Source organism: Acipenser ruthenus, chromosome 5, assembly GCF_902713425.1.
Source record: "Acipenser ruthenus chromosome 5, fAciRut3.2 maternal haplotype, whole genome shotgun sequence".
NCBI classification, from domain to species: Eukaryota; Metazoa; Chordata; class Actinopteri; order Acipenseriformes; family Acipenseridae; genus Acipenser; species Acipenser ruthenus.
This window is the reverse complement of record NC_081193.1, coordinates 33,574,793-33,591,903: the sequence shown is the minus strand read 5'-3', so window position 1 is coordinate 33,591,903 and position 17,111 is coordinate 33,574,793. Positions and strand designations below refer to the sequence as shown.

The following is a 17,111-nucleotide window of genomic DNA, read 5'->3' as shown; positions in this document are numbered from 1 at the left end:
CTGATCTTTAGTAACTTTCAGATAAAATCATGTGGTACAATGCAGACCTTTCTGTCGCCGTACCTTGACAAGGGGGCGTGGTGTACTTTCTTTTTGAAAATGTATGAAAGTGTTTATCATCGCTCATTTTATTCCAGCGCAGTTCTAAATCTCTCGGAGTGAAGAATTTCACTGAAACAGGGAAACTATCTTTACAAGTTAAGCGTCTGATTGCGAGATAAGTGTCTGATTGCTTGACCTGCATTTCAAAACTGTCTGATAGCTTGACTACAGTATGTATTGTCAGCTTGGAATTTTAAACGTGTTTGTAAAATAAACGGGTGCTGTACAGTTACCAGTTTAATTTGAACTTAAATGAATAGTCTCTGACAGAACATAATAAAATGGAAAACAAATAGTCTGGCCAAATTATGTTTCCTAACTTTATTAACATTATTACTCGTGCCCATTTTCTTGTGCTGAATTTTTTCTTTTTTTTTCTTCATCATATTAGGAATATTATTTCAGTTACAGCACTATAGATAAACTGCTGAATCCTGGTACCTTTGCTGTACTGTAGCTCAAATGGTCTGATAACAGCTACATGTAAACCAGTGGAGTGTCTGAAACAAACAAGAAGTGATTAGGGACCAAGAAGCAACAACTTTTCATGGTGTTGCTCTTGCCATATCTGTCAATTTCAATATTAAATAAAAAAACAAAAAGCAAACTATGCATTCTGGGCTTGTACCAGATCTCTCTAATTTTGTGGCCAGTGTATACTTTTCCATAAAAGCTATTTACACTACTACCATGCACATTAAAGTAATATTCTTCCCCAATTTACACCACTATATTATTATTATTTGTTTATTTAGCAGACGCCTTTATCCAAGGCGACTTACAGGTGTGTGAACTATGCATCAGATGCAGAGTCACTTACAACTATGTCTCACCTGAAAGATGGAGCACAAGGAGATTAAGTGACTTGTTCAGGGTCACACAATGAGTCAGTGGCTGAGGTGGGATTTGAGCCGGGGACCTTCTAGTTACAAGCCCTTTTCTTTAACCACTGGACCACACAGCCTCCTACCCATCACCCAGTCTATTCTGAATATGAAATATTACAGTATACTAGAAACTGGGATATATATATATACTGAATATCCTGTGATTTCCTTGGTTTGATGTTAAGAATTAATAGTGGTGTAAACAAGCACTGCCATCACTGTGTTGTTTAAATTTCATTAGAGATTTAATGAGAGAAAAAAAAAAAACACCTCTTTGTATAAACCTGAATTATTAAAATATTGTGTGATTACAGAACCTTACCAGTAAATTGTCTGTGGGGGTTAACAGCATAAAATGATAAGATTTATCTTGGTAATAACATGTGGGTTAATGGTAACCCATAACACTTATTCAGAAAATATATCAGATGTACAATCCACTTTTCAATTGAATCTAAAAGTAATCTGCATTTTAACTGATTCAATATCACATTAAAAGCCTAGATCTGTTTTGAATATTTGGGAAAAGGCTCTGAACCATTTTAATATAAATGTAAGAAAAAGGGGTGGACTGGTTTGTTTTTTATATCTGGAAAATCTGAATGAAGCAACAAGAAATGTCATGGAACCTCATCAGTGAACACTTTAAGTATTATGTTTAGTTTGTATGACATGGTAAACATTATACTTTGAAGCTCTGCAGGCACAATGTGTTTTTTGTTTGTTGTTCAACAAAGGGAGAAAGTCAGTCACAGGCATCCAGTGAAGCCATATTTTTGAACCTCAGTTCCTGATCAGCTTCTTGGAAATGGGATCAGTTTTACAATATGTAGCAACCCCCTCTTGTATATATATATATATACAATTCTACAATTGAAGTATTTTTTTAATTTACAGAATATGTAATATTCTATTAAAACATAATAATAATAATAATAATAATAATAATAATAATAATAATAATAATAATAATAATAATAATAATAATAATACAAAATACCACAGTTTTCACTTTGACTCAATAGTTTATCCAGTCACCACATAATTTCACTTCTGCTGCAGCAGATGCTAGAAGCCACACATCACACCGCTGACATCACTAGAACCAAAAAGAAAATAAAGTTCATAAATTAGATTTGTGAAAAATTTTATTTGTTGTGATTTTCAAAACTTTGGTCATTGCCCCTTTAATTTACTGTTTTCATATTATGTTCATTAGGTCAAGAATTATGGGAAATGTTGGTTTGTGAGATTTATTGTATAACCTGTTTATGACCATAGAGAAGTTATCATCCACTATATAAAATAGGATACAGATCTAGAGATAAATAAATCAATAAATAAATAGATGCAAAGAGCACAAGGGTAGTGGGAGACACAAAAGCACTGGGTTTATACAAATATAAAGTGCTTTTTTTTTAATTAAGTCTTTGTCAATTATCTTTTTATTATTTTCTCCCCAATTTGGAATGGGCAATTATTTTTAGGCTCAGCTCACCGCTACCACCCCTGCGCTGACTTGGGAGGGAAAAGACGAACACACGCTGTCCTCCGAAGAGTGTGCCATCAGCCGACCACTTTTTTTCACACTGCGGACTCACCATGCAGCCACCCAAGAGCTACAGCGTCGGAGGACAACGCAGCTCTCGGACAGCTTACAGGCAAGACCGCAGGTGCCTGGCCAGACTACAGGGGTCAATGGTGCGCGGTGAACCTAACCCTCCCTACCCCCGGGTGGCTCTCGGCCAATTGAGCCACGCGCCCTGGAAACTCCTGTCCTCAATCGGTAAAGGAATAGCCTGGACTTGAACTCGCGACGTCCAGAGTATAGGGCACATCCTGCACTCCACGTGGAGAGCCCATAAAGTGCTTTTTTTGATTTGGACACTCAAGAAACTAGATTATTCTGAGGTAAAAACATAACTATAAGTGATCAATAAATTACATAATAAGCAATACACTGTTTTTATACAGTATATATCAAATAACTACATTACAATAGTGCCCATAGCAAACAGATACTGTACAAACTTACATTCTGTTGTTTTATTTTTATGCTAAGGACGTCTTCAATACAATCCATATATTTATACTGTATATATATATATATATATATATATATATATATATATATATATATATATATAGCCTTGACCAGACTGCACCCAGCTACCTCCAGACCCTCATCTCTCCCTACACCCCCACTCGACCTCTCCGCTCCGCTTGCACTAGAAGACTGGTTTTACCTCCTCTACGCTCCCCAGGCTCCAGAGCCCGCTCCTTCTCCACCCTCGCCCCGCAGTGGTGGAATGACCTTCCTACAGATGTCAGGACTGCCCAGTCCCTGACCACCTTCCGGCGCCTCCTCAAGACTCACCTCTTCAGACAGCACCTGTAGAACTCCTCTTTTTCCCTCTGGACACTTATCACTCTTCCTTAAATGCACTTTACTTGCTCTTATCTGCTTCCTATTTTATTGCATTTAATCCTGTACTTCAGAGTACTGTAATTTGTCACAAGTGTTATTTAATCTGTAGTATTTTGCATTTAATTATATCCTGATGTAACTATCACTGACACTGTTATCTGTTCCGTTATTGAATCGTATTTTGTCATATTTGTTTTTGCTAGAACGAAAGTTATTGTATTTTTTAAAAAAGTATTGTATTTTTTGCTCTTAATTGTATTATTACTTGTACTGTGATTCTTGAAATGTATTTTTGTTTACGACTGTAAGTCGACCTGGATAAGGGCGTCTGCTAAGAAATAAATAACTCACCGGTGGCCCAGTACCATGATAAATGTATCACATGTAAGTCTTTATCAGCCATTTGATAAAATAAATTAATGGTATCTTAACTGGTCCTGATAAATGTTTAATCTTTTAATCTAATTACAGGTTACATTCATTTGAGGAACTACTATGTGATTGCACACTTCATTTGCATTATCTTTTATATTCAAAATACTTGCTTATGTTTTGCCATATCTAGTACAAATTCATATCTTATTTGAATCAACTGTCTATGGTTTCAGCAGTTCTCAGAAATCACCACACATTATTTGAATGCTGTGTGGTGATGCTTTTGGGGTTTGATCCACAGACTTATGTCACTATTGCATGAGCAACAACTGACTGACCACTAAAGGTCACATTACAAATTTTACTCTTAGAATTGAATTTCAAATTAAGCCCGATCATGACCCTAGATTGATTCATTTCAGTGTCACATTTTAAGTAGTTGTGGTAGATTGTACTGCTTTCACATATTTATTACAGGCACACGCAGTATTTGGTCTTCAGCTGTGCATGTGTGTCTCCATTTCAAATAGAAACAAGGCATTTTCTTTTGGGTCCATGCTGATAATATGTTGCAATATGTTGCAGATATGCAAATACGATGTGCCATATAATCTTGGATTTACATTATTATATGTTATCCAAGAGGTTTGTTTCCTTCTTCTTTTCATCCTTTTCATAAAGGAAGTTGGATTCAGTCCAACAGTCATTTCCTGGATTTTCACAGTTATGTTATAAGCATGTAATAAGATTTTATTAAATTACATCCCTTATCTATTTATGACTTTGTGATATACTGTAGTATAAAAGCAGACGGAGAAAGGTATTGAAAAGGTAATATAATAGCACATTTATTCAAGAATGAGTACATGCTGTCAGCAAAATGGTAGCCAGCCAGTCATGTAAAGCTATATGTCTTTGTTTATTATTATTATTATTATTATTATTATTATTATTATTATTATTATTATTAATAATAATAATAATAATAATAATAATAATAATAATAATAATAATAAAGGGTAATTTTTATTACTGTGTCTGAAATTGGCTGTACCTGTCTGAAGAGATGTTTGTAAAAAGGGCTTATAAAACTCTGTACTAGGCTTAAGTTAGTAGAGAGTCATTTTCTCTGCAAGTAACAGCCTATCTCTGATACCATAGTTATACTTATAATTCTTATGAGTTTATTACTTTCTAATATTTTGCATGCAAACATACATATCGCATATTACATAATAATGGAGAGTAAATTAATCACATAGCTTGTGTCAGAGCAAACTAACTGCAGCCCTGGCCAGCAGCATCCTTAAAACCAATTAGTTTTAATGTATGTGGCACTTACAAGGCAGTAGGAGTCACTGATCTCATTGTGTCGCGTATTGCTGATGGGGGAGTGTGGGACGGGGGTGTTTCCCCTCCCACTGGGACATTTTTGAAAAAAATGATTAAAATTGTGCATTCTGGTGCAATTTTGGATGGTTTAAGCATGTGCTAGACTAGTAGTGGTCTGCTTGTAGTTTCTGACAAAGTATTCCATTAGTGCAATGAAGGTGTTTTATTTCAGTACTGCTCACAGCAAGGCAGGATCAACAAGAAGAACAATTGACTTTGAGCATCAAGGCCCCTGCAATACAAGACAAGAATGTGTGTGGAATTGGTGACCGCATCTTTAATTGTGTACAGTTGTAATATGGGAAACAGCAGGCTGCAGCTCCCATGCTCAGTGTTATATCAAGTCATGATCTGACAGCATGTAACACAGACAGCTCTTATGATTACATGTTCCCATTTATTTTTTAGTAAAAAAAGTTTAAATTGCCGAGTGCTAGTTATGCTATTTTTTATATTAAATACACCACAGCAAGCACATTGTCATATATTGTAGATATTTTCATTAGCACAATCTGAGAGCTATTTTAGTGAATGGCAGTTTATTAAATTGTTAAGTTTATTTATTTTTCCTGCAGTCAAGTTAGCTGCAGTGTAGGACCATAAGAGTATTTAAAAGGTTAAACTTTGGTGTAATGTTCTGGCATAATAAATAAAGCAATACGTTTGTAACAGTGTAGCTTGTAACATCTGATAAGTTTTGGGAGAAAGACAGGCCATCCCGAATTCCTGAAGCCTGGAATAGGCCTCTGAATCAGTAAGAGATAGCAAACATGGATGCACCTGGTTCTCAAGGTCAGATGTTGGCAAGCGAATAATTTTAATTAAGGGAGAAGATGTTCTTTGTTCAAGTGAGTTATACAGTCAGTCGGAAAAAAGGACGCTGCTATCAATATCTAGCAAGCAATGTCACAGAAAGGAAAGAGCAGCGGACACGTTTTTAAATCGGTACCTCCCTGTTTTAAGTGATATCTGACAGTTTAAAATGTGTTTAAAGGGGGGAATATTTGGAAATCCCCTTAAACTGCTGTCAGCCCCAACCACACCAGCCACCACTGAAATATTTCATTGACTACTAAGTATAGTTTAACAAACAATATTTATGATACAATACATTGGGGAATAACCTTATTTCATATACAGGATGTCAATACCTATGTCTGCAACTGTATACACACACACACACTATATATATATATATATATATATATATATATATATATATATATATATATATATATATATATCATTGAAAACTTGACACTGAAAGTCTGATAAAGGATGTATCATTCTGAGTGTAAAAGACAAGACTGTGTTGATGCAATACCTAGTTAATTTCATTCTTATTCACATTAAAATGTAGTTAACATGACTATGCAATAATTATGTGAATGATATAATAATAATAATAGCTGTGATGAAACTCCAGAAAGTCTTTCTATAAGGTAAAACATATTATAGTACACACTTAAGAGGATGCCACAATGATAAATAATTTGTTTTATTTATGTATTCATTTAAGATTTTATTAGTAATTTGGTTTGGTATGTAACTATTCACAAACCACCATTTGCAACATCCTAAGAGTGTTACATTTACAGTATTTGGAGGTAGAGATGCATTTATGGTACTATTACATTTTCCATAATTTGAAAAAAAATCGATTTAAATAAAAAAAAAACTGATTTAAAAAACAAAAAAAGAGTTTAAAAAAATATATAAATAACAAACCCTCCTCCATGATGGTACATTGAGTTCTCTGTTTATTACACTCATGAGTACAACCATAAACAACCCATTTCACTTCATTGGCCATTCTCATTGGTGGAATAACTAGAATGTTCTGTGAACATTCATGCTGTATCATACATCATTTAGTAAAAAATATAGTTATAACTGGTGATGTACACCTAGTGCTGTACAGGGTCATACGACATTTCAATACTCAGGATATTTTTACTGTTTGCCAAATTGAGGATGCCGTTAAGAGTTCCCTACATTTCTGTACTTAGAATGTTGTTCAGGGATGTCCAAGGTTCAAGGAGATGATTCTCTGTATTTTTCACACATTCAAGGTAATTGTCCTCTATAGTGTTATTGGAGGCTGTGTGGTCCAGTGGTTAAAGAAAAGGGCTTGTAACCAGGAGGTCCCCAGTTCAAATCCCACCTCAGCCACTGTGTGACCCTGAGCAAGTCACTTAACCTCCTTGTGCTCCGTCTTTTGGGTGAGACGTAATTGTAAGTGACTCTGCAGCTGATGCATAGTTCACACACCCTAGTCTCTGTAATTCGCCTTGGATAAAGGCGTCTGCTAAATAAACAAATAATAATAATATTGGGCAAGCAATTCAGGGCTATATGAAACACTTTATGACCATGATGGTTCTTCCGCTGTATTCATTGGGAAGTTAAGAGTATTTCTCCTCTCGTTTTATGGTCATCTGTCATTTCGGAGACTCCACCATTATGTTCTTTTGAATCCAACAGAGCTTCTTTCTTTGCTATATCACCTGACACTGAGACCTGCAACATGAAAAAAGAATATAAACTTTGAAAGTGTTATAAATCTTATCACACTGTCATCATGACTATCACATGGGTGTAAAAAGACGCTGATTGGCTCGTGGGATCGGAGGACACCCACTGAGCCTCAGGTCCCTGAGCTGTGTGGGGAATCGCAGCAGTGAAGATGGAAAGTAATAATAAAAATTGGGCATTCCAAATTAGGAGAAAATTGGGGGTACAAATTTGAGATTCTAAATTTAAAAAAAAATAATAATAATAAATGAGGAGCACTTGAGGAGAAGCTGATTGTACACAGTGCAGGAATAATCACAAAAGGAAACTGTAATCCGGTTTGGAAAGGGGTCTTTTTTTATATATAAATCCCGGTCTGGCGACCAAACAATAATCCTCCGGCAATACACACCAATGTGTAAAGCTCGGCAGAAAAATGATAATAATGATTTGCAAAACAAACAAATAATAACACGTTATCCGCCCCATAATGATACTAGACACAATCACCAGGCCGTGTGCGAGCAGTAGTGCTCGAGGTGGGTGATAACAAACAAACAGTGACCGTGGTGTTGTTGTTCCGGGTAGTGCTGGCCCAAGGCGACAGCTCTGGAGACGTGTTAGCTGCCTAGTGAATTCACAAAACAAAAGACAATTACTAAGAGTGCTACAAACAAACAAAACACTCACAATTTTATTTCACAGTTCACAAGGGAATCTCTCCCAGTCCTTCCAGTTCCGTATGCGCTCTGAAACCAAGCAAAGGACAAGATTTACGATTCTCCGGCCCTTTTATGACATTACGCATAACCCCTTGGTAAACGACTACAGCTGTCTCTACTGTCTGCAGCTGCTACATCGTTTCCCTTCCAGGTCAATACGTTCCTGCAACAGAGTCTCGCCGCCTTCCAGTCTGAACGACTTCCCAGCCCAGGGAAATAACTGTCAGGCCAGCCCGACCAAAGCCTTTCCCTTTCGCTGCTTAGCGCCCTCACGTCGGGAGGGAGATTTACAACCAAAACTCATATTTCTGTCACATATCCCACTGCTCAGTGGAGCCGAAGGAACACCCGGCTGAATCTATCTCTCCCATTACTCCCACCTCCCGGGAAAAATAATCTGCATGGTGTACCATGTGGTACATGAAGGGCTGCAACACCAGATACCACCGAGTTACCCGGGCATTGCTGTCCTTCTTTACTTGAGTGGGGCATGGTCTGTGACGACAAGATCAAATAAGTGTCCCTGCACTGCTTTGCGCCATTAAAAAAAAAAAAGTTAACATTACATAAATAGTAACAACTAATGTGCATGCAGTTGCTCTTTACAATGCTATTTATTTGAAACTTTTTGGCATCAATATTTTTGTTTTTTGGTTTATAACTTTACTTCACACATTGGTAAATGCTTTGTGAACTACCTTCACTATGTACATATTTGAAAGTATGTTATAGGCCTATTGAGACTAGTGTTTTTTATTTTTTTATTTTTAAATAAACACTTACAACAACAATAATACTATGACTACGACTACTACGACTAATAACCAGTGTGGTTCCCTTTCTCTAAATATTTCATTTTCAGTACCTTTTAACGTGTTGTTTTTTGTCGTTATTGTTAAATGTACTAAATGTAGTCCTTGTTAGCATCCTCTTCTTGAGGATGCAAAATCGACTTTTTTAGTAGTCCCCTAACGTGTAATTAAATATAACTACGACGACTACTACGACTAATAATAATAATAATAATAATAATAATAATAATAATAATAATAATAAAGGGACTGTTCTAAAAGCAAGACAGAGACTCGCGGAACCTATTTACCCATAGTGTAGTTTCAGTTCGGAATGTTTAGATCCAAGCAACGTCTTCCTGTACGCAGTAGCTAGACATAAACAGAGATGCAAGAGAGAAAGGAAAATGTGATTACTTTGTATGGAAGTATTTTTTATTTAATTTTAACATTTTAACGAATACTCAGACATTTCTTTTTTTATTTTATTTATTATTTTGCTGACGGGACAATAGCTATTTCAATGGAAACCCAGTTGCAAAGCATATTTGAGGAGGTGGTTGTGAGTAATCCTTTTGTTCTCAAATGTGGTACAACAGTGATAAAGTAAAGATTCTCTGCATGTTAATTACATTATGTTCTAATGGGGAAAAGATAGTTTACATATATTTTATAACACTTGGTTAATTAGCAGGTGTCATAAAAATAAACTTACCCTTACAGTAACAGGCTAAATTCAGAAGTAACAACTATAATGTAACACAAAAATAAATACAAATATATAAAAACGTACTTTAATTGGTGTAGCACTACCAATCAATGTTTGCTACATCAAACATCACTCAACAGATGTGATTGTCTGGCCGTAGTGTGACGTTTCCTAGTACTGTGTGTATTAATTTAATTTGTTGTGGGGGTGGGGCATATCGCGAAAAGTGAAGTCTACTACTTTTAAAATACCGCTGTTTGGGGGGGAAGCTACATATTACAAATAATATGACATCGTATGCTAAATCTTACCTATTCGAAGTATTCAAACAGTAAAAGTTGCCTATTAACGTTTTTACTCCATATGTGTGTTGTCTTCAGTACCGATATACTGGTATGTCATATCTTTTTAGTTGTTATAGCCAACATATATAGAAAAAATGGTAATATATTTTTGGTAACATAATGAAGGGGGTAATGTAGCTTACACAATGCACTGTAAGGGTCTATTGCATTATTTAATTTTTTATTATTTATACTCCCTCCCCCTAGAAAACGGAGATCATAGAGGAGGCCTTTGCTGGGTAAGTGTATACTGACTAGTTCCTGGGTCTAGCAGTTTGTGTTAGAAATTGGCAGGGTGATAAGAGTTTAAGAGTGGAGATGGGCAGCCACAATTTAGAGCTGTACTTGTCCATAGACAGGTATGCATTTATCACACTGTCATTTTCATAGAAATGCAAAAGCTAGTTTCATGTCGTGTAAGCGCATTATTGCAGAAATCTGTTTGTAACACATTTAGACTACATTAACTATACTGTGGAGAAGATTAGCAAAATGTAGATATCTGCAGAAAGTATGTTTCTGTTGAATTCTGTGTAATAAAATAGTGAATTAAAATAAGGGCTAATAACAGCAAGTCATTTATATAGTTGTTACATTTAAGCTGTTTTTAATTAGTACTTATGTGTTGTACATATTGATTTAAATTATCATAGCTTGTTCATGGACACACCTGAAGATGAGAGGACAAAGCTGATCAGTTGTCTTGGAGCATTTCGACAGTACTGGAGCACTCTTCCTCAGGTGAGAAATCAAGTCTTCTGTTCATATTTTTTATTTAGCCAATAGGTTATGGATAAAATGGTATTGATTCTGATTCACTCAGATTGACAATACTTATAGTATGTACTTCAGAGGTACCCTGGATTGTGCTTATTCAATCTTTAAGCCCTGCCATCCAGGGTTACAAATGTATTTGATGGTTGTTTGATATACAGTATGTGGACATACTATAGCAGTGAACCTAGTTGTTGTTTGAGACAAGTCCCTGCTGTAGTTTTTCCCAAATCACTAAACTGAAATATGTGTTTTTAGGAATCCCACGACCAGTGCGTGCAGTGGATAGTTCGATTCATTCATGGCCAGCATAGTCCGAAAAGAATATCCTTCCTTTACGACTGCCTGGCAATGGCTGTGGAAACAGGCCTCTTGCCACCAAGGTAAGGAAACACCTTGTTTGATTTGTTTGGTAAAGGTGGGCACATTTTCATATTCCTAAGTAATGCTACACTGACTGAAATTGTATGTGATGATGTGACTTGATCGATAAACTATGTGAGAGTTCAGTTATTCAGCAACAATAATGGCAATGCAGAAGCATCTCGGTGACTTCACAAGGGCCATTATAGTGGGTGCAAGTGCCTGCATTGAACAATGTGTACAACAGTACTTTCCCCACTTGAACATGTGCGGAGAGCTTTGCATTGTTGGCTATTCTACTCTAGAGTCTGTATTTATGTACTATTTCTGAACAAGTCCAGGCACTGGTCACTTACATAAGTGTTTAGAGGCAATACATCAAGAGAAGTGCTTACTAAATTTGAGAAGAAATGGTTTGCACATTCTCTAGCACAAGTTATTGAGAGAACCTTAATGTGGAGGTGTACGGGTATGTCAAACTTACATTTTTCCATGTGAATAAGTGGATGTACAGTAGGTTATGGTAAGCTTCTTTTTTTCTTTTCTTCATGGCACTTTTTCTTGTTACTGATGGCTCTAATCTTATATTTACAGCCATGATGGGTATGAATGTTGCTGACTTGCTTATTTTCTTTCTTGTTCAGGATGGTGTGTGAGGCTCTGATCAACTCTGACAATCTGGAGTGGGAAAGAACACAGCTGTGGGCCTTGACATTTAGACTAATTCGGAAAATAATTGGTGGTGTTGATTATAAGGTATTCTTTGATTTAAAGTGATTATAGAGAGTCTATTGCTGTAAATGCTGTTGTAATTTGTGTTTTATACAAAACATAATAAAACATGGCATGCTGCCAAAGGGAATCAACAGACGTTGCCATGAGAATAATTTTGCTGATAGCCTAAAATGAATTCACAGCTTCCCAAGCGTGACGAACAATTGATTACAATTATCTACTTAATTGTTCTGTGTAGGATTAAATATCTAGACATTTGACATATGTTCATGTTATACTAAAATATTTATAGGTTTCACACAGAATTATTAAGTTCAGGAAATCAAAAGCAGTTTCATTAACATTTAGTTTTTCCCTTTCTTTTATTTAGGGGGTTCGTGATCTTTTAAAAGCCTTGTTGGAGAAGATTCAATCTATTCCCAAAACAGTGAGCTCTGCTGTTGTGCAGCAGCTTCTAGCAGCTCGAGAAGTAAGACATCATTATTAACATTAGAGGGCCTGTACTATTTATGGTCTGTTTGTACAGACAAGAATTGTATGTTTAAAACATCTAGTTGCAAATCCTTGAAACAGATGTTTTTCCAATTTGTCAATATACCATTCTATTTATTTCTGGTTAACTTAAAAGCTGAATGTTTTTGTATAGGTAGAGCAGGTGGAATCACAACAGTGTTTTGAATGGGACATAAATAATTCCTACATTTCATTAGTGGTACAAGCTGTTATACAGTTAAGGAAGAAATGTCGAGAGTGGTAATGTAGTGCTCCCTCATTATTTCATGATTTGATAATTCAGTTAGTTCATCATGTTAGTAAATTGTAAATGTAATATACTTTGTAAGGGCCCTTCAGTAATTCACTCTTTCCATTATTCCTATATTTTTGGTCTGATTGCTAAGTATTGAGGTAGCACTGTACTTCTAAACTGAGACTTCTCAATATTCGATTAATGAAGAATGGATGGTTCCTCACCAACCAGAGGTGTGTAAGTAGTTCAATAGGGCCTATGCAAAGAAAGGGGTTCCCGAGTGGCACATTCAGTAAAAGCACTCGCTAGAGTGCAGGATGCGCTCTATAGCCTGGACGTCGCCGGTTCGAGTCCAGGCTATTCCACAGCCAACCGTGGACGGGAGCTCCAGGGGGCGGCGCTCAATTGGCCGAGCGTCGTCCGGGGGGGAGGGAAGGTTAGGTCGGCCAGGGTGTCCTCGGCTCAACACGGCTCACCACGGCTGTGGCTCTGAGGCGGCTGCACAGTGAGTCTGCAGAGTGTAAAGAAGCGGGCGGCTGACGGCACACGCTTCGGAGGACAGCGTGTGTTCATCTTCGCCCCTCCCGAGTCAGCGCAGAGGTGGTAGCGGTGAGCTGAGCCTAAAAAATAACTGGGCATTTCAAATTGGGGAAAAAATAATAAAAACTAATTGGCAACGACTAAAGAAAATATCACATAGGTATTCAGTTTGACCAAAAACAAAACAAAACAAAACAAAAAGTGTGTCTTTAAATATTGTGATGTGTTTTTTATTATTTTTTTACCCTTTCTCTTTAAGGTTGTTGAGTACATCCTGGATAGAAATGCTTGTCTTTTGCCAGCCTATTTTGCTATTACAGAGATCAGAAAGCTCTATCCTGAAGGAAAACTGTCACACTGGGTAAGTGATAGAACTTTACAGATCATCACTTGCATCTACATTTCTTGTCATCATATTTCTTTAGAATGCCCTGTAATATATCAGAGTCTATCAGCTTATACTGAGGACTTAACCCTTTGCAGTCAATTTATTAAGTGCGCGTCAGGTCCAATTTATTTTCACACGCGCAGTTAATTTTAGACGCACTGTTTAAAAGTATTTTTTTTCCACAGTCAAATGGATTTAAAAGGCCCTGCATATCAACAAAGCACTCACTAGGCATCTCCAGCCCCGCCCCACCCTTTCGTTCACTGTAGCTTTCACATATGCTAAGAAATAAATAATAATAATAATAGTCGTACATACCAATCAATCATCTCCTGATCACTCGTTTTATCACCAAACGCCTCAATAATGTGATCCAAGTCATTATTTTATTACTATAACATCTGAAAAAAAGCTCTGCAAATGTCCGTGATATTCTCTGAGCGCTGATGCAGTCACAGCCAGCTTGTTTCCTTATGGCCTCCATTATCCTGATGCCAGGGGCAAGTAGGACTATTCATGAGATACGCCCTTTTTATTTATTTATTTTTTTTCCGGCTCCTGTCGCTCCCACTCGGCTATTGAATGGTTTTCCCTTTTTTTTCCGGAGAAAAAACGACTAAAAACCTGTTTTTTGCGTCTTTTTTGATGATGTCGGACAGGGTCCGACATTGGACCTGATAGGAATAATTGCAATGTCGGACCAGGTCCGACATAGGACCGCAAAGGGTTAATGGAGGTTCAAATCGAGCCTTAGCCTCTAAATGTTTTGTGTGACCTTAGGTAGATAAACTAAAGTTTCAGCTGTTGGAACCTTTTGGTACACAGTAGTACTAAAGGGAAACTTTTTTCTGTACAAGTTTATACCAAACATAATATATTGAGACAAACATTCCTATGAGTGTTTTGTCATTGTCTTTTGTGTTATAAGTGTGTGGTGACACCTGCTGGTAAACATTTTTTTTTTTTTGCATTGTTTATCACAGTTAAATTGAGCTTTGATAAACAAACTGTTGAACTTGTTTTTATAGTTGCTGGGAAACCTTATATCAGATTTTGTTGACAGCTTTAGAGCAACTGCAAGAATTAACTCCATTTGCGGTAAGACCACAATCTTAACATTTAGTCTAACTATTTCATATTCAATAAAGGCAATAAACAGTGATACTCCTCTGTTACATTGACTTGGATATCGTGTATGCTATTCAAAGATTGTAACTAAAAAGCAATGATGGCTTTAGGTGTACCCTCTAGCAAACTAGACTCCTACAAATTTGTAGGTGACAGCACAAATTTAAAATACTTCATATATTAATTAGCCCTGAGACCCTTTCAAATGTAGATCTTGTGTCCATTTCCTAGAAAGACAGTTAGAAATATTTATTCAACTCAGATTTTCTTTATTCATTAATCTTCTTTAATGTTTAGGGAGATGTAGTCTGTTACCTGTGGTAAACAACTCTGGTGCAATCTGTAATTCATGGAAATTAGATCCAACGACTCTTCGTTTCCCTCTGAGAGGGCTTCTGCCTTATGATAAGGTAAGTACATTTTTAATATTGTCCTTCAGCAACCTTCAGTATAGCATTATTACATCAAACATATCAGAAGACATGTACAGTATAGATTTAGTTAGCATAGTTTTAAAAGTAAGACATGTTTATACTAGCTGTGTAGTTGAGTAAAAGCAAAAACACAGTTTTCCATTAGTATGAAGTAATTTATATTAACATTGATATAACTAATAAGTATGTTGTAGTTTTCCACCATGCCACGTAGTGTTACGAATATATTAGTAGTATTATTATTATTTATTTCTTTCTTTCTTAGCAGACACCCTTATCCAGGGCGACTTACAATTGTTACATGATATCACATTATTTTTACATACAATTACATTTTTTTTTTACACATTATTTTTACATGCAATTACCCATTTATACAGTTGGGTTTTTACTGGAGCAATCTAGGTAAAGTACCTTGCTCAAGGGTACAGCAGCAGTGTCCCCCACCTGGGATTGAACCCACGACCCTCTGGTCAAGAGTCCAGAGCCCTAACCACTACTCCACACTGCTGCCCACACTGCCTGAATATAGTTACTTAAGTACGCTTTGTTGTGTTTTATTCCAGGATCTCTTTGAGCCACAAACGGGTTTGTTAAGATATGTGCTGGAACAGCCATATTCAAGAGATATGGTCTGCAACATGCTAGGTCTCAACAAACAGGTACTCTACACAACCTCAAGAGCTTTCCCCAAAAGTATCTACACTGTTCTGTTCTCTTTTCTTTTGTTGTGGCTAAGGAAATAACATTAGATACTTTGTGACATTGTATTTTACAAGAGTTTACAATCAAAATCTTGCTTGAGAACCTTTTTTTGTAACATATAAATACAGATTTTTTTAAAGAAAAAAAATATGGAATTATTTTTTGTTTGCATTGCTTTAAGGCCAGCCTACAGTATACTCCCTGCCACTCCAGCTCTGACATGATTCCAGTTGCTTAGCTGAAAAACATACAAAAACTCTAACCAGCACATAAAGACCAGAAACAAAAACCTTTTTGTTTTTCAATTCTCATTTCTCTCTGCAGATTTGTCATGCTTTGGAGACTGCGTACATTTTTATCACTATATAATTAGCCTGATGGGGATTGTAATATAGTTGCTATTTTCTTTCTTTTTTTCCTTTGTGGAGCTTGCTCTGACTATTTTGGGGGGGAGGGGGGGAGACGACATGAGGCTGTCCTCATAGTCACTGTTTTGTCTTTTCTTGTTTTCTTTCTTTCTTTCTTTTTGTTCTGTCCTGTCTTGTCCTGCCCATCCTCCAATGCTCTAGACCTTGAACATTGCTCAGGTATGTTCACAATCTTACTGTTGTATTGTGACGTACTAGATGCTGGCTGCTTGGTAGCCACTGATTCAGTCTAGATTGTAAACACCTTGGGGGTTTGACATTACTGTAGCAGTGAGGGGCACTCGGCCATTAACTGCAGGAGACTGTTGATAAAGACAAAGGTTGGCCTGGCTAATAACTTTTTGCTGCTTTAGAAAAAAAAAAACACTACCCAATTCTCAACAAAGAAAACTACATTGTAATAATTAAAATATATGTATTAATACTGTTCATATGAAATGCTGCAAGATGTGAATGTGATGTATAATATATCTACAGCGATTGCCAAAAGTGTTGCATCGGCCTATAGAATTAACTAGTTTTGCTTCATAAAGTCCACTGAAACCTGAATAATGTTATGTTAACATATCGAATTACATACTGGTTTGTAGTTTTCCATATACTT

General features: G+C 36.4%; 1 protein-coding gene and 1 long non-coding RNA gene across 6 annotated transcripts in view; one reads left to right on the top strand and one right to left on the bottom strand.

Moving 5' to 3' along the window:
* Window positions 1-6,918: 6,918 nt before the first annotated feature.
* LOC131737121 (uncharacterized) lies at window positions 6,919-10,013 on the bottom strand. Of its 2 annotated transcripts, none has more exons than XR_009328698.1 (3): window positions 9,927-10,013; window positions 8,389-8,447; window positions 6,919-7,704 (listed from the first exon to the last, which is right to left on the bottom strand). It is a non-coding gene; the product is annotated as an uncharacterized LOC131737121 (long non-coding RNA). The 2 variants fall into 2 exon arrangements; XR_009328699.1 differs by lacking the exon at window positions 9,927-10,013 and adding an exon at window positions 9,523-9,589.
* LOC117402992 (mediator of RNA polymerase II transcription subunit 23-like) overlaps window positions 9,515-17,111 on the top strand; it is a 32,580-nt gene continuing 24,983 nt past the window's right edge. The window contains exons 1-11 of one of the 4 annotated variants that reach the window (XM_034004781.3): window positions 9,515-9,773; window positions 10,472-10,503; window positions 10,918-11,005; window positions 11,297-11,421; window positions 12,046-12,157; window positions 12,507-12,605; window positions 13,684-13,785; window positions 14,841-14,910; window positions 15,238-15,350; window positions 15,941-16,036; window positions 16,649-16,666. In XM_034004781.3, coding sequence (XP_033860672.2) covers window positions 9,735-9,773; window positions 10,472-10,503; window positions 10,918-11,005; window positions 11,297-11,421; window positions 12,046-12,157; window positions 12,507-12,605; window positions 13,684-13,785; window positions 14,841-14,910; window positions 15,238-15,350; window positions 15,941-16,036; window positions 16,649-16,666 — 894 coding nt within the window. In that variant the 5' untranslated portion in view covers window positions 9,515-9,734. Of the gene's footprint in view, window positions 9,774-10,235; window positions 10,314-10,471; window positions 10,504-10,917; window positions 11,006-11,296; window positions 11,422-12,045; window positions 12,158-12,506; window positions 12,606-13,683; window positions 13,786-14,840; window positions 14,911-15,237; window positions 15,351-15,940; window positions 16,037-16,648; window positions 16,667-17,111 lie in introns of those variants that run through there. The other 3 variants (XM_059024058.1, XM_034004782.3, XM_059024059.1) reach the window with 3 other exon arrangements.